At 38.3% G+C, this 18,598-nt stretch overlaps 1 protein-coding gene across 1 annotated transcript; it reads right to left on the bottom strand.

Annotated features, from left to right (window-relative positions):
- Nucleotides 1-4,754: 4,754 nt before the first annotated feature.
- LOC140629449 (MAM and LDL-receptor class A domain-containing protein 1-like) lies at nt 4,755-18,295 on the bottom strand. The gene is made up of 4 exons (XM_072818928.1): nt 18,169-18,295; nt 10,461-10,613; nt 9,119-9,532; nt 4,755-5,268 (listed from the first exon to the last, which is right to left on the bottom strand). Exons 1-4 carry the CDS (start codon nt 18,293-18,295, stop codon nt 4,895-4,897), a joined length of 1,068 nt encoding a protein of 355 aa, XP_072675029.1. The 3' UTR covers nt 4,755-4,894.
- Nucleotides 18,296-18,598: the final 303 nt, after the last annotated feature.

Below are 18,598 nucleotides of genomic sequence, written 5' to 3'. Positions count from 1 at the left end.
AGTGAAAGGGAATATAAAGGAAGGGAGAAGAAATGTGTGGGAAATACCAGAAAGGGAGACAGAACATAAAGACTCCTAACTCTGGGAAACGAACTGGGGGTGATGGAAGGGGAGGAGGGTCGGGGGTGGGGGGTGAATGGGTGATGGGCACTGAGGGGGGTACTTGACGGGATGAGCACTGTGTGTTATTCTGTATGTTGGTAAATTGAACACCAATAAAAAATAAATTTATTATTAAAAAATAAAAAATAAAGGGTTAAAAAAATGAAAAAAAATGTAAATGGTCTAACAGCTCTAATCAAAAGATAAAAGGGTGGCAGAATGGATAAGAAAAACAATATCCATTGGGGTCACGTTGGTGGCTCAGTGGCTGAGCATCTGCCTTTGGCTCAGGTCATGATCTCTGGGTTTTGGGTTCGAGTCCTGGATCAGGCTCCCCACAGCAAGCCTGCTTCTCCATCTATGTCTCTGCCTCTATCTGTTTATCTCTCATGAATAAGTAAAATATTAAAGAAAAGAAAAACAATATCCATCTAAAGATGCCAACAGGAGTCTCACTTCAGACCTAAAGACTCATAAAGATTGAAAATGAAGGATTAAAAAAAAATTCACCATACAAGGAAAAGCAAAACAACAACAACAACAACAACAAAACAGTCCAGGATGGCAATACTTATATCAGACAGGACAGACTTTAAAACAAAGAGAGTAGCAAGAGACAAAGATGGTCATTACAAAATAATAAAGGGATTAATCTATAAGAGGATATGGCAATTATAAATATCTTGATCATATGCTATAAAACTAGAAATAAATCACAAGAAATAAGTGAAAATGTCACAAATATATGGAGACTCAACAACATACTACCAAACAGTCAACAGGGTAATTAAAGGAGAAATAACAAAATGCATAGACACAAATATAAATGACAACACAATGGTCCAAAATTTTGGGAAGGCAGCAAAAGCAGTTCTAAGAGAGAAATATATAGGGATATCAGCCTACCTCAAGAATCAAAATAAAGCTCCAATAAACAATTTAACATGTCTACGGAACTAGAAAAATCCCAAGTATTTTTCAAAGAACTACAACAAATAATACTGAAATGTGTAGGAAACCACAAAAGACTGAATAGCCAACACAATCTTGAGAGCGAATAACAAAAGCTAAAAGTGTCATGGTTCCAGATTTCAAGATATATTGCAAAACTGTACTAATAAAAAAACTATGGTACTGGTACAAAAAATCAACACATAAATCAAAAGAACAAAAGAGAGAGTTCAGAAACAAACATAGGATTAAATGGTCAATTAATCTATGAATAAAGAGGCAAGAATATGCAATGGAGAAAAGATAGTCCTTCGATAAATGGTGCTGTGAAAATTGGATAGCTACATGAAAAAGAAGGAAATTAGACCACTTTTTAACACCACACACAAACTCAAAATGGATTAAAGAACTCAACATAAGACCTGAAACCATAAAAACCCTAGAAGAGAGCACAGGCAGTAATGTCCCTGGCATCAGCCATAGCACTATTTTTCTAGATATGTCTGCTGAGGCAAGGAAACAACATCAAAAATAAACTATTGGGACTACGTCAAAATAAAAAGCTTTTACACAGCAAATATAATTATCAACAAAACAAAATGACAACCTACTGAATGGGAGAAGATATTTACAAATGATATATGTAATAAAGTATTAATATCCAAAATATATAAGGAATTTATACAACTTAATACCAAAAAAGCCAAACAATCCAATTAAAAAATGGGCAAATGACATACATACATTTCTCCAAATACATATAGATGGCCAACAGACACATGAAAATATGTTCAACATCACTAATTATCAGGGAAACGCAAATTAGAACCACAATGAGATATCACTATAAACCTGTCAGAATGGCTAAAACCAAAAATACAAGATACAAAAAGTTTTAGCAGGACATATAGAAAAAGGAACCCTCTTGCACTGTTGGTGGGAATGCAAGAGGAGCAGCCACTGTGGAAAGAGTATGGAGGTTGCTCAAAAGCTTAAAAGTAGAAATATCTTATGATCCAATAATGCACTATTATTTACCCCCAAAACACAAAAACACTAATTTGAAAAGATGTATGCACCCATATGTTTACCACAGCATTATTTGTGATAGTCAAGATATGGAAGCAAACTAAATGCCCACCAATAGACAAATGGATTAGAAAGTATTATGTATATACATACACACACACACGGAATATCATATAGCCATAAAAAGGAGGAGGTGTGCCATTTGAGAAAACATGGATTAACCTAGAGGGTATTGTGTGAAGTGAAATACCTCAGACAAATACTTAAGTGGAAGTTTTTAAAAATGAGTAAACAAACAAAAAGCAAAATGAGATGCATAAATCCGGACCACTAACTGGTGGTTGTCACAGGAGAGGAGTGTGGGGTGTTGGGCAAAATGGTGAAGGGAAGTGTGAGATATAGACTTCTAGTTATTGAATGAGTAGGCCATAAGAATGAATGCCCAGCGTGAAGAATACAGTTAAAGATGGTGTAAGAGCAGTGTGTCAGGACAGGCCGTAGCTACACTTGTGGTGAACATAGTATAATATATGGTCTTAAAAAATATATATATATATATTTATATTTATAAAAAACATATATATATATATATATATATAGTCTTGTTGAATCACTATGTTGTACACCTGAAGCTAATGTAACCTTGTGTGTCAACTATATATACATACATAGCTCCTGAAAAATCCTTGGATTTTTCTTTTAAACAAACATTTAATGAGCACATTACCTGCTGGACTGACACTAGCTAATTTCACCTACAATATCACAGCTAAGTAAAATCTTGGTTATTTCTGCTCTCACCACAACTCTGTATACTTATTATTCAATGAAGGAATATCTCTGGTCGCTGAAATTGGACCCAATTTTTATTATCTTAACTACACCACAAGCACAATCTGATTTTACCTTCTCAAGCCTGAATGTCATTGGAAAAAAATAAAGCCTAGAAGAACCATTGGATAAAAACAGAGTACTGCATGTATAACCCAAAATTGGTTCCACACACCAATTTCTATATTTTTGATTCATAACTAAAGGATTCCTTGGTTAGTTCTCTGTTCATCTGAATGTGAAACAGCTCCCTTGCCAAGGTGATTTTCTCCTGGCAACCAACTCTTGAGTAAATATCAGAAGGATACTAGTTTGACCCAACTTACAATTCATCTGATTAAATTTGAAGTGGGTGATCCATTATTAAATAAAAGTCGAAGAACCTTCCTTCCATTTCATTTCTTGTGATTACATGCACCTGCCACATGGCTGAACAGCAAAATAACACTCTACATATAGCAGACTAGTTCTCATAATTTCCGCCTGTGTCTATCTGGACAAATCACCCATTTCAATGTATTCTTTAGTGAGTCATATACAACGTATATCTATGATGGCTTTTTAAAAAGCTTTTATTTATTTATCTGACACAGAGAAAGAGAGCATAAGCAAGAGGAGTGGCAGGCAGAGGCAGAAGCAGGCTTCTTAGTGAGCGGGAGCCCAATGCAGGGCTGGATCCCAGGACCTGAGATCATGGCCCGAGCCCAAGGCAGATGCTTAACTGATGCAGCCACCCAGACGCCCCTCTATCATGGCTCTCAAGATATTTAGGTTGAAACAGCGCTTTAAATAAGGGAACAGAGAAATTCAGTACATGTAAAAAAAAAAGTTTAGCCAGGAGTGGTAAGGAGTTCCTCCCTGTATATTACATCTAGATCTATTGGAGCAAAGAGAAAAAGAATATTCGACCCTCCTACACATGACAGGCTGTATGATATATTAGAAAGGGAATGAATGTGAATTAATTGGAAACTGCAGATTCCATTCCAAGCCCCCATCCTGCTGTGCACCATCTATTTGGCCAGATATAAATAACAACCTCTCCAAATGTTTTATTCATATTTGTAAAACTGATAAAAAAGATCCTGACTTACCCACTTCAGGGAATTGCTAAGGGAATCCAAGAGATAATAGAAATTGCCTTCATAAAATCTTAAAAGCCACGTAAGCATTTAAACCCACCATTCCAAGTTTTCCTTTTATTTATTTTTTTAAGATTTTATTCATTTATTCATGAGAAACACAGAGAGGAGAGAGAGAGAGAGAGAGAGGCAGAGACACAGGCAGAGGGAGAAGTAGGTTCCTCACGGGGAGCCTGAGGTGGGACTCGATCTCGGGACTCCAGATCAGCCCCTGGGCTGAAGGCAGCGCTAAACCGCTGAGCTATCCGGGCTGCCCCCAAGTTTTCCTTTTAGGAGAAGGTAGGTGAGAATCACAGTAAAGAATATTTCAGCAGGAGTGAGGAGACCTAGCTAGACCTCTGGCTCTGCCCCAGAGTAGCTGTGTGATTCTCCAACACAGCATGCACCCTTCTCGAATTTCTGCTGCTTACCTATAAAAGGTGGAAAAGTCTGATGGAATATTTAAAAATCACAGATTTTAGAACCTGAACATTTGGCAGAGTACCATATATTGCGCAAAACTCTTTTTCCCTCCAGATTTTTTATTTCAAGAGAAAAATGACTTAAAGTCAGAGGGACCTGTAGCTGCTGCCAATGCCATGTGTCCACCTTTAGAAATTTTAATCACAGATTATTGGGGGGAGTCAAAGAGGAAAGCAACTTAACATGCTTTGGCACAACCTTAATTGCATGATAAATGTACTTCCAAATAACTCTGACCAAATTCCACTGGCTTTTAATTCAAGGATATAGTGATCTTTCATATTCCTTAGACATTCTGAATGCATCTTAAATACACATTACGAAAGCCATTATCTATACCTGAAAAGGCTTCCTGCTGGAAAGATTGAGGCGTTTCCTCATCCATCTGTTGCCTTGATTCCCAAATATCTGCCACAGCAGCTGTCTCTTGTGTTACTCCAAACTCTCTGGTAGATGGCCAGCCTATAAATATGCTTTCCAAACATGTGGTAATATAAGCGGAAGGTGCAGCCCCCTGCATCGGTGGCATTGAGGACAGGGCTGAGGAAAGTAGCTCTGTTTTGGAAAACCTGTGGCTCCGAAGATTCTATGTAGAGATAGTGTCCTTTAGCTGTGCCCAAGGTATGAGCCTTCATTGGCCCTGTATTAAGTGTTGAAGTTGGACCGTGCTTCCTGGTCCAATCAACGTCGTCTTCTGTATCTTGTTCCCAGTTACAGATTCCATTTTCAAAGTTACATTGGAACTCAGGTACTGAAATTGGCATGAAATAACAACAAAAAAATAATTAAGGACAAAAAACATGATTAAGAATACTTGTTGATATTTGGCTCCTGCCAAGGTTAATGATTTTAATGTTTTTTAAATGTGACACTAAAAGTTTTTAAAAAGTGAATAAATCCTAGATTTATATCAAGTAATAATATTTTATAGACTGGGGGGGGCATTACTTCAGCCATTATTTTCCAAATGCCTTTTATACCCATCCTTCACCATTTCCAGCACTATAACTTTATGCAAATGATGAGGGCACCATGGCTGACTCAATACTATAAACTTCTGGCTCAGTCGATTTCAACCTTAGCCAAATGTCCCAATCACCAGTGAATGTTAAAAATCAAAACAAAACAAAAAACATGAAGTTCCAGAACTTATCTTGAGGGATGTTGATTTATTTTTTTAAAGATTTATTTATTTTAGAGAGAGAAAAGGGGGGTCAGGGGACAGAGGGAGAGATAATCTCAAGCAGGCTCTCCACTGAGCACAGAGCCCTACAGGGGCTCAGTCTCACAACCCTGAGATTATGACCTGAGCCGAAATCAAGAGTTGGATGCTGAACCAACTGAGCCCCCCTAGCCCCCCCGGAGATGTTGACTGAACTGCCACAAATACTGCGGTTGAACATCAAGATAATTCATTATCTCCCTTGGCGATTCTAACATGCAGAACTGAAGAGTCATACTTTAATAGAGTCCAATCTTTCAGAATCACCTGATGTGTACAGCATAATTGCTTGCTCCATGGCGAAGCTCCATACCAGCACTACCTGGTTAGATATGGGGGACCGAGCAATCCATATTTTTAACAAGTACTCAACATGATCCTGATGCCAGCATTTTCCAGACCTCAGGCTGAAAAACTCCTCCCTTTGGTTTCATCTTGCCCCAATTCCACATTTCCCTCCATCAGTGCCAGAAAGACCATTCTTCTGCCTTCCATGGCAATTTATCATTTTCTTCCTGTACATACATGCTCATTTAATCCAAACTGAAATCTAAGCTCTTCTTTCAAGCTTTACCTTTCCCAAGTTAAATTAACTTCCTGTTTGTCCCTGGCCAGCCTTTTCTTAGCATACACCACCTTCCCCACTTGCCTTAAACACCTCACTCCTCTCTCCTTCTCTATTTATGCCTCCTGTTGTGCTGCGGGCTCTTGGCAGCATCTCCTGAGAGGCAGTCTTTTCTTCTCACTGGATTGCAGCTCCTTTGAGCTGGAGCTTTTAAGCTTAAAACTCCTTCCAGGCACTAGAAGAATTCAAAGCACTTATAAAGGCTTGACTAGCCCCTCCTCACCTAGCTTATCTACCACAATTTCCAGAATATAGTAATGTAGTCATTTTCAGGATGTGAACATTTTGTTGACAACAAGGATTTGTTTTTAGAATAAAAACATTTAGCATTATTTGGGTAGAAGGAACAGGAGTTAGAATTAATGCATAGTTTTACATTTTAGCTTCATTCACCAAAGTTAATATTTTTTAAACATATAAATGTCAGCTGTCCTTTCACTATTCATCTTAGTAAATGCACTTGGTGCCAAAGGGGAATAAATATTCTGAAACAATAAATATAAGCAAATGTGGATAAATGCAGCCGGGCTAGAACAAATCATCTGTCTTTGAAAACCACGGAACAGGAGCTTAGAACTAATGATGGGAGCCCAGTGAGTAAATGTCAAATGGGAGATGAGCTTTTGTTTGATATTTCCTCACTTGTGACTAATCAAGCCCAGCTGTGACGTGAACTGGGGACCCACAGCATACTCTCCAGGTGTCAATCTTTGGCTGTGGAGCAGAAGGAGAATGTCAAGCTGCTAAGTTTTTTGACATAAAACGGGCACTAAAGCCAACAGATTTTGATATTGCCTGTCTTCATATTGACTGTATGTTCAATCTCTATTTTGAAAGGGAATGCACGTAGCTCCACCTTCAAATAAAAAAACCCTATCTCTAAACGTAGGAAGATTTAGGAAATAAAACATAGATTTCTGGATCCCTAATGCTTTCTATGGAATCCAGGAACACATTTATATGGAAAGCTGCGAGAGAAACTGACACTCTGATACCACTACTGTTCTCTTTCACTAATATTTAGTCACAAGTAGTATTTTGATTATTATAGTTGTACTGACATAACTCCATCTAAGTTAATAGTAGTTTTAAGGATAATTTGTTTTTTTGTTTTTTTTTTTTGAGGAGTGGGCTTCGGAGAGCTTCAGAAAGATGAAAAAGCTTTCTAAAGCCACAAAAATAAATTACCTTGGGGACAAGTTACACTTCTTATGTTAGCCATTGTCTAAATTATCAACTTTATTTATATCCACTCAAAGAATTAGTTGTGTAATGAGATGCATGGTAATTCTGACTTCAATCCACCTGACTGTATCAAAGATCACATATATGCAGCATGCTGTACAATAATTTATATGGAAGTTTCTTAATGCAGTGTTTCCTATGATGCACCAAGCATTTTATGGCTTCACTTTGGTTTATAATTAGCCTCTCAATGTAATAGGCATATAGCTTGAATTTTAAGAATTGTTGCTATTTCTGGACAAAGAAAGATGCAAATTCTTTTTCTGATTGATTTTGTAATTGAAGTAAAAAACCGCTATAAGCTTCTGATTCATTTTCAGGAGCAAGTGCAATGGGCACTACCTGGTGCTAGGTTTATTAAATTATAAAATGTATACAATCATCAGATACCATAAACTTTCTGGTAATTTAAACCAGAAACTCAAGACTTACCTTTGACACAGCACTCCCTGCTCCCTATAGCCAAAACATCATCAAATGTCCCTCCTAAGTATTTCCCCAAACATCAGTCCCTCCATCTCCATCACTGCCGCTGTGATACAGGCTGCCCACCCCTCCTCAGTGGATTATCGCAATGGCCTCCTGATGGGTCTCCCAAATCCACTCTCCTCCAATCCACTTATCACTCTGTATCTACACTGACATGTTTTAATATGCCAATTTTATTATACCACTTTCCTTCTTAAAAACCCTCAAATGGAGAAAAACTTTCCTAATATAGACTATAAATATCTGCAAATCTGGCCTCCTTCACATTTCTGTCCTTATACTGCACCCTATCTCTCCTTCACCTCCTCGCTCCTACCGCACTGGCTGGCCTCCATCTGCTACACGGTCACATATCAGGGCTTTTGCATATATATGCTTTGACTTTTTTATTTTCAGATCTCAGCTAAGTCATCTCCTTTAGAAAGTTTAATACCATTATTATAAAGTCACCGCACTCCTCTCCGTATCTCCCATCAAAGCTTCCAGTTTGTATTTTTATTTTATTTTATTTTATTTTTTTTTAAAATTTTTTTTTTATTTATTTATGATAGTCACAGAGAGAGAGAGAGGCAGAGACACAGGCAGAGGGAGAAGCAGGCTCCATGCACCAGGAGCCCGATGTGGGATTCGATCCCGGGTCTCCAGGATCACGCCCTGAGCCAAAGGCAGGCGCCAAACCGCTGCGCCACCCAGGGATCCCCAGTTTGTATTTTTAAAACAATATTTGAATAATATCTACTTCTCAATTAGACTGTAAATTCCATGAGATCTGAAACTCAGTCATTGTGGTTAGCACTTTATCTATAGTATCTAGTTAATAAGTCCACATAACAAATATCGGTAACCTGATTAATCAACCACTCATCACGGTCGTCAACTCTGGAACAATGCTTCCTGTCTTTGCCTTGATTGGCTAGAAAACAGTGAACAAATCAAGATCTCCACTGTAAAAATACGATGGACCAAAATAATAATAATAATTAATAATAATAACAACAACAACAACAACAAAGCACTTACCACAGTCAACCTCATCAGTATGATCACCACAATCATCTACCAAATCACATAACAGAAGTTTTTCTATGCAAGCCTTGCTGCGTCGACAGCAGAAAAAGTCCGGCTCTTCACAGCTCTCTGCAGGAAGAGAAAGGGTACAATTTTCAAATCTGATGTCATCAATAGCTGAGACTCCGTCATAAATGCCAAGACTGACTTTATCTAGTGACAAATGGAAGGGCTGAGTAAGGCGTCCAAGCTGAATAGTGGCCTGTGACCACTGGTTGCCCTGGTTACACAATACTCTCCAGAGTACTGTAGAGTCGTTGGAATCTTCCACATGTAGCTGTAGCTCAGCTGCTCCCACTGACAGACCATGGTCATAAAACCTGAAAAAGAACAAACACAAGGAATGGAAATGATTTATTGCATAGACTAAATATTTAACTTATAGGCTCTTCCACTCAGTCAACCGTTGATTAATAATTAGCTACAATGGACGCCTTTATTTCTTGCAGTAATCATTGCTGCTCATATGCGAGAGCTTATCTGCTGAGGTGCATACTCTGGCTCCAGGACCCTGGGAGCCTTTCTCAAGGAGTTCCATCTAGAACAGAGGAGGCAGAGTTAATTAAATTATAATCCACTGTTGGAGGGAAAGAGTCTCTTTCATCTAAAGAAAGAACACAACAAATACTGATAATGTGCTTCTAAGTAAAATGCTAATTGTATAAATATAACAGTACCTATTTTTAAAGGCAAACCAAGGGCAAATCATAAAGTCTAACAAGTGCAGAAGTACGCCTGCAACCACCGGGTTGCTGGGGTAGCTGACCACAGTTTTTAGTATTTACCAGAAGGAAAGTTATACATCCAGGTCCTGCCTGGCTAAACGTTGGGCTCTGGAGTTTGGCAACTTGTGACAAGCTTCTGCTTTCTTCAGAATGAACATAAAGTGCCCTATTGAGATACAAATACAAATTGTAAGTTAGCCGACTGAGTTGAGGCACCTGCCTCTTAACCTTGTACTAAGCTCTGTGTCTGACTAAAATTAAGACTATACAATCAAAAATCAATAAATATGATGAGTCAAATTTGCTCTTATGAAAACTAAACTAGTATCTACCTCCAGGTTGAAAATCATGCAAAAAGTTAATAATTTAAGTGAATTCAGCCAAAAGCATATCTATACTCCCTCCCCACCACCCTTAAAGGAGTCATTTCACACTAACAACATAAACGTAATTGACACTATTTAGCTATTTGTCACACTATTTGTTGCAGTAACATAGAGCTTTAAATGCTTATCTTTCTCTTAACAGGCCTGACCAGGGGTGAACAAAAGCCTCTCCTTGCTTATTACCTTCAGTTGTGTTGGGAGTATGATCCCTAGGTGGAGCCTGTTGCTCAAATTCAGCCAAAAGGTTACTTCTAGAGTTCCATACCCAATCAAAATGGTCACCACTAATTGCTTCAAACCAACCACAGCTATCTGCTTCAAAGTCACATTTGGAGCCTGAAAAACAAAATGTGACTCCTAGGATGGCTCTCCGGAGTATTCATATAGTTTAGAATCGTAAAGCTCAACTGAAATCACCTTGTTATACTTCTCTAAGTACATTAAAGGATACATTTGAGGAAAAAATGGATCCTATCTGATCTGAAAGAAATAAAAACCAGAGTTGTGCTTTCCATACTGAAAAATTAATAAAGCAGAATTATCAATTTAAGAAATTACATTTTTACCAAATAATTTTTCAAAGAAACAGCATTATTCAGCTATATTGAGTATAGAATTGCCAAGGTCTACCTAATTTATTCGATACTCATGTTATTTCTCTGCCACTATGACATTATTTGGAAGACTTCATTGTTCTTACAGATTATTTTATACTAAAATATGAAAAGTAGCTACTTCAAAAAGATTAAAATTTGAAAAACCAAGATTATTATAATTAATATTACATTCACCACCAATTTTGTAGAGCTTAATATTTCCCAAAGTATTATATGCATTGCATAATATTTATAGGGCAGAATAATTTGACCCACTTTTCAGGAAATAGGTAAGAAATAGTTAATTTCCACAAAGCTATTAGAAAAGAGGAAGAGAAAGGCAGGACTGAGAAGTTATAATAATAGTATGAATTATAGCTAATATTTAATAGATACCTATGTCATAGACCCTGTACTAAACACTTTATATAGATCCAACTTTCACAATAGCCCAAGGAAGAAAGGAAAGTTCAGGGAAGTTATTAATCTAACTAAGGTCATAGAGTTAGGAAACTATGTAAATGGATTGAAATCCAAAGATTTTTCACTTCAATGATAATTATGACAAGTTAGGGGAAAAATACTAAGAATATTTAAAACTACATTTTTATAGGCCATCTCTGTTTATAAATACATAATATATAAATAACTCATAAATATACCTAGATTTCAGTGGTTTCAAAGTATGTAGTTGCCATTTCAATCCCTGAGAAAGTAATGCTTTTGATTCCTTTTTCAGACAATTAAAAAAAAACAAAGGGGGACACCTGAGTGTCTCAGTGGTTGAGCATCTGCCTTCGGCGCAGGGCATGATCTCAGGTCCAGGGATCAAGTCCCACATCAGGTTCCTGCAGGGAGCCTGCTTCTCCCTCTGCCTATGTCTCTGCCTCTCTGTCTCTCATGAATAAATAAAATCTTTAAAAAAAGGATCCAGGAGTTCTTTTACGAAAATACAGAAAGAAAACAAGTTATTGCTACTATGGAATAGCTATCACACATAGTTACCTGGAAAGGGAGCCTTATTGTCTATTGTCTGCTATCCAAGGAGATACCAATGTAGAAATAAATGAATATACTAATGGTGGTAAAATTTCAGAAACCACTGTGGCAATTTTCTAGTTTTATTAGATAAGATCCATCAAAGACAGCAATTTTTAACAGATGCTTTGCTGCTAAAATTTAAATATGCCTATCTAATATACTGTGTTCCCAAATATTTAGATTTCTATACACATTTTAAAAACTCACCTCAGCTGTTCAGAGATGTAATAAACCAGCTGAAATTAATTTAGCTAGCTGTTAACCAAATATACACTTCATAAGAACAGCTATTAAAAATTCCGTATGTCGGGACGCCTGGGTGGCTCATCAGTTAAGCAACTGCCATCAGTTCAGGTCGTGATCCCAGGGTCCAGGATTGAGTCCCACATTGGGTTCCCTGCAAGGAGCCTGCTTCTTCCTCTGCCTAAGTCTCTGTCTCTCTCTCAGTGTTGTTCATAAATAAATGAATAAATAATCTTAAAAAAACAGTCTTTTCTGACTTAGAGATATAATATTCTGGGTAAATTTTAACAATTGAGGTTCAAAGATTGTTCACTTTTCTGGAGCCTCACTATTGACTTTCTTAATTATCATCATTATCAGAAAGAGCATAATTTGCAAGAACCATAGTTATCACTACTTCAGGGTTTATTGTATACCAAGCTTTGTGCTAGAAGCTGTTATGCTCATCATAGGATATCTGTTGACATAGTTTCTTTTTTAATTTTTTAAGATATTATTTATTTATTCATGAGAGAGACAGAGAGAGGCAGAGACGTAGGCAGAGGGAGAAGCAAGATTCCCACAGGAGCCTGATGCAGGACTCGATCCCAGACCCCAGGATCATGCCCTGAGCCAGAGGTGGACGCTCAACCACTGACCCACCCAGGTGTCCCTGACATAAAGTTTCTAAAACTTATTTGTCTATTTCTATTTCTATGGATATGAGTAAAAAACCTAGTGACTCTATAGCAGCTTTTAATTATTTTCAGTAAAATTACTCTTGTTGCCACTATTAGTTATATAAATATAATTATAGTAGCTACCCCCAAGGAAAGGATGTTAGGGGATATTTGGTAGAAAGACACACAGGTCCATCACCCTACACTATCACTGTCACGTTGAGAGCTTTTCACTAGGAGAGAAGAAATTAAATTTATGTAGGAGCCAAGGAACCTTGGCAGGGTGATGGATACAGAATCAGATGGTCTTATATCAGACTCACTGTTAGAACTTCTTTGATGGTTTGAGATGATTCCTACAGAGAATCATGTATAAGAAATAAACATGAAATGAGCAAAGCACTGGAGCTGATAATTTGGGTCTCATGCAAAGACTTAAAAATTTAAAGAAGGGTACTCTTTGATATATACCCAAAGGAGCCCAAAACACATCCACACAGAAACCTGTACATGGCAATTCCTAACTGCCAAAACATGGAAGCAAAAAAAAAAAAAAAAAAAAGTCCCTCAATAGGTGAATGGACAAACTGTACTATACCCAGACAGTGGAGTGTTATTCAGCACTAAAAATAAATGAGCTATCAATCCATGAAAAGCCATGGAGGAAACTTAAATGCATGTTACTAAGTGAAAGAAACCAGGCTGAAAAGGCTCCATACTGTAGGCTTTCAACTATTTAACATTCTGGAAAAGGCAAAAATATGAAAAGAGTAAAAGGAGGAGTGGTTGCCAGAATTTAGAGGTGGGGGGAAGGCTGATGAGGTGATTCACAAGAGTATTTTCAATACAAGAGCAATGTCATGAAAATACTTTGTATGATACCATATTGACAAATAGATTTTACCACACATTCTTCCAAACCCACAGAATGTATCACACCAAGAGTGGATCATACTGGGCTTTGAGTAATTATGATGTATCAGTGTCGATTCATCAGTTGTGACAAATGCCCCCCTCCCCTGCCCGCTGGGAAATCTGATGTAGGAGACGCTCTCTCTCTCTCTCTCTCTCTCTCTCTCTCTCTCTGTGTGTGTATGTGTGTGTGTGTGTGTGTGTTTAGGGCAGGAGAGGTATGTGGGAAATCTCTACTTTTTCCTCAACTTTTCTGTGACTTGAAAACTGTTCTGAAAAAAAAAAGTCCTAATAATTAATTAGTTGAGCTGCTGAAGAAAAGTCTGAGCTAGCAGAGGTTATTTCATGAAGTTTAAGGAAAGAAGCCATCTCTATGACATAAAAGTGCAAGGTGAAGCAACAAATGCTGATGCAGAAGCTGCAGCAAGGTATCCAGAAGTTGTAGCAAAGAGAATTAATGAAGGCAGCCACACTGAACCGCAGATTTTCAATGTAGATTAAACAGCCTCATAGTGGACGTTAGGACTTTCATAGCTAGAGAGAAGTCAATGTCTGGCTTTAAAGCATCAAAGGACAGGCTGACTCTCTAAGTTAGGGGCTAATGCAGCTGGTGACTTTAAGCCAAAGCCAATGCTCATTTACTATTATGAAATTCCTAGGGCCCTTTAGAATTATGCTAAATCCCTTCTATCTGTGCTCTATAAATGGAACTGCAAAGCCTAGATGACCGTACATATATTTATGACATGATTTCTTGAATGTTTTAAGTCCACTGTTGAACTGACTGCTCAGAAAAAAAAAAGATTCGTTTCAAAATATGACTGCTCACTAACAACGCACCTGGGCACCCAAGGGCTTTGACAGAGAGGTACAGTGAGATTAATGCTGTTTTTCTACCTCTAATACAACATCCATTCTGCAGCCCATGGATCAAGTGGTCATTTTCAACTTTCAAGGCTTAATATTTAAGAAACACATTTCATACAGCTATAGATGCCATAGATACTGATTTCTCTGATGGATGTGGGAAAAGTCCATTGAAAGCCTCCTGGAAAGGACTGACCACACTAAATGCTATTAAGAACATTTGTGATTCGTGAGAAGCATTCAAAATATCAACAGAAATAGGAATTTGGAAGAAGTTGACTCTAAACCCCAGGGATGACTTTGAGGGGCTCAAGACTTCAGTGGAGGAAATAACTGCAAATGGGGTGGAAACAGCAGGAGAACTAGAATTAGAGGTAGAACCTGAAGTTGTGACTGAACTGCTGCAATCTCATAATAAAACTTGGATGAAATAAGTCAGTTAGAAAAAGATCAATACCATATCATCTCTCTTATATGTGGAATTTAAGAAATAAGACAGATGAACATAGGGGAAGGGAAAACAAAAAAAGAAGCAAACCACAGGAGACTTAGCTACAGAGAACAAACTGAGGGCTGCTGGAGGGGAGATGGGTGAATTGGGTGATGAGTATTATTGGTTGCACTTGTGATGAGCACATGATTTTATACATTAGTAATGAATCACTGTACTCTACTTCTGAAACCAATATTGAACCACATGCTAACCAACTAGAATCTAAGCAAAAACTTAAAATTTTTAAAAAAGTACTAATGCCAAAAATGATGGCTTTAAAAGTGGGGGGAAAAACTTGAACAGATTAGGAGTTGCTTCTTATGGATGAAAAAAGAATATGATTTCTTGAGACGTAACCTATTCCTACTCCTGGGAAAGAATCTGTAAAGACTGTTGAAATGGCAATAAGGGATTCAGAATATTACATAAACTTAGTTGATAAAGCAGCAGCAAGGTTTGAGAAGACTGACTCCAATTTTGAAAGAGGTTGTACAGCGGGTAAGATGCTATCAAATAGCACCATATCCTACAGAGAACTGTTCATGAAAGGAAGAGCCAATTGATGTAGCAAATTTCATTGCTGTCTGATTTTAGCAAATTGGCACAGCTACTCCAACCTTCAGTGACTACCACCCAGACCAGGCAGCAGCAATCAACTTAGAAGCAGGACCTTCCACCAACAAACAATTATGACTCCTTGAAAATTTGTATGATAGAATTTTCTAACAATAAAGTACGTTTTAATTAAGGTATGTACATTGTTTCTTTAGACATAATACTACTGCACACTTAACAGACTAAGGTATAGTGCAAACATAATTTTTATATGCACTGGAAAAGCAAAGAATTGATTTTATTGTGATACTTGCTTAGCTGCAGTGGTCTGGAACAAAAACCACAATATCTCTGAGGCATAGCTATGATAACTGTAAGTCCACTAGGTTAACTCTCCCTGTTTATCTCTCTTTCTTGCTAGATTTCATGACCCTCCTTGAAAGTTACATGAAGGAGGACAAAAGTTATTTGAGTGTTCTAGTACATTGAGGTTCTACTTTATTTGATTTGATTAAGCAGAGGTTATTATAAGCTTTAAATGCATTAAAACTATGCATACTATTTTAGAATATGTTCTCTACTCATCGTATTTCTTTGAGCTTCAGGCTTTTTCATGCATTCAAAAGGAGTTATAATAATTTTGGAGTTGTAATGTTAAAATAACTGTAGTCTTCATCAAAAGTTAATATTCATTAGTTATTTAAAACATAAAATAGTCAAATATTTGTAAAAGTACCATGAAATCAAAAAGACTGCTATATGAATAAATAGATGAAATCTTTTAAAGGAACACCAATGCACAAAAAGTAACACTTTACATTCAAAATTATTGCATTTGAAGTAGCAATTATTAATTACATTATTCTACACATGGTTTTAAGGGTCTCCTGTAATCTGACCAGCAGAGGTACTATTGGGACATAATTCTCCAGGGTCTCTCATGTTTCTGCATGTCCTATAAGCTGAGCCATTAACTGCCCCTTTGTTCCAGACCATCCTTTTAAGGATATTAAAATAGTAAATGCTCATGAAAAATAGAGGTAGTGACTCCATCTATAAGAGAGGGCAAATTATTATCTTGTATAATATAATAAGGAAAATGTACTCCTCTTAAACATAGGTCAGACACATTTGCTTGAATCCCACTATAAGATTTGGGTTCCATAAACACAGGCTTTCTTAGCTGTGATGCATAACCTATTTCTCATGCATATCAGCCTGGGCCCCTCTGAGCTGCTCCTGGGACTCAGGGAGCAAGAGGAACTAAGGCAAACAGGACATTTTTGCTGGGTGTTACACCATTAATAATGAATCCTTTAGTCTCTGAACCAGAAGTCTCACCTATTTTGGCAGCATCCATAGAACTACACAGGCTAACTTGCTAGCTTATAAGTAAAGTTTCAGACTCTTCACATTTCTCAACACATCCTACATTAAATATTATGTATATACATATAAAATACATATATATATATATATACATATATATATATATATATATATATATATATATATATATATATATATTTATGTGCTCACCAATAGGGAGCCTAAAATCTAGCATGGGAAATTTATAAACAGGAAATTATGACAACAGAATAACAAGTACTCATTCATTCACTCTTCATTCATTTGACAAAGATGTACTGCGTACACACTATATGTTTGGCACAGGTATAGAGTCTTCTAAGAAGACAGAAAAGTAAAATGGGGAAAAGAAAACAGAAAAAAATCTCTGTCTTCATGGCATTTAAATAATGTGAGTGAGAAAGGTAGGGATACTAGGTGAGATATTGAAAAACAAAAGAAATAGGTAAGACATATATAATTCATTTAATGATAATAAGGCAAAAAAAAAGAGAAAGGAATAGAGCATGACAGAGTAGGGTTGAAAATTCACAGATGGTGATCAAGGGAGGTGTCCTAGAAAACCTGACAACTAGGTAAACTCAGAGCAATCACTTTAATTTTTTGGCCTTAATTTTGAGGTATTGGAAACAATTAGGGATGCTTTAACAAATTCTGACTTAATCCCATCCCCATGGCTACTGTACTGAGAAAAGATAAAAATAAGGTGACATCAGCAAGAAAAGGAGATTTCAAAAATTCCGATAAGGAATGATAATGGTCTGGACCAGGGAGGTAGTGAGGAGATAAAAACGAGGCATTCTGGTTATATTTTAAAGGCAGACATGATAGAAATAACTGGCATCAGTTACAAAATGTAAAAAAAAGATGAATCCATATGATTTTGAAGTCTTTGACCTGAGCATCTGAAACAGTGGCAACGGGGGCGGGCCAGGATGCAAAGGAGTGGGGTCCTCCACACACCGGCCCCACCAACACCCCTAGATAACTTTCAAACCATCCTGAACACCTCAAATTCGAACTGAGATGTAAAGAACGCTACAGAGAGAAGGCTTTTCGCTTCTGACAAGGCAGGAAGGCGGAAAACAATAAAATAAAAAAGAATCCGGTGGGGGAGGGCCGCGAGGAGCCGCCGAGGCCGGGGAGAGCCTCGGGACAGGGCGCCCCGCCCGGGAAGCGGGCACGTTGACAATCCCCACGACTCTTCCCGGACGGAAAGGCGCTCAGCAGGGACCCGGGCGGGATCCCGGGGCGCCGGGGAGAGCGCGCCCCACAGCCGCCCATCTCCGTAAAGGGCCGGAGCGCGCCCCGCGGGGCCTGGGGGAGCAGCCGGAGGGTCGGGCGGGGCTCCGGGCGGAGGGGGCTCCCCGGGAGCGCGACTCCAGCGGCGCAGGCCCCGGACCCCAGGCCTCCAGGGGACACAGCCGGGATCCTGCGCTGCCCCGGGACGGGCCGAGGCGGGGAGGGCCCAGGACAGCGAGGAGGCTCCTGCTCCGGCGCCCCGACCTGTGCAGATCGGCGCCCCCGCCCCGGGAGCACCCAGGCCCCTGCGGACTGGGAGCCGCGGTGGTCACGGCGGGAGCGGAC

Source organism: Canis lupus, assembly GCF_048164855.1.
Source record: "Canis lupus baileyi chromosome 5 unlocalized genomic scaffold, mCanLup2.hap1 SUPER_5_unloc_6, whole genome shotgun sequence".
NCBI lineage: Eukaryota > Metazoa > Chordata > Mammalia > Carnivora > Canidae > Canis > Canis lupus.
This window is presented reverse-complemented; position numbering and strand designations above follow the sequence as displayed.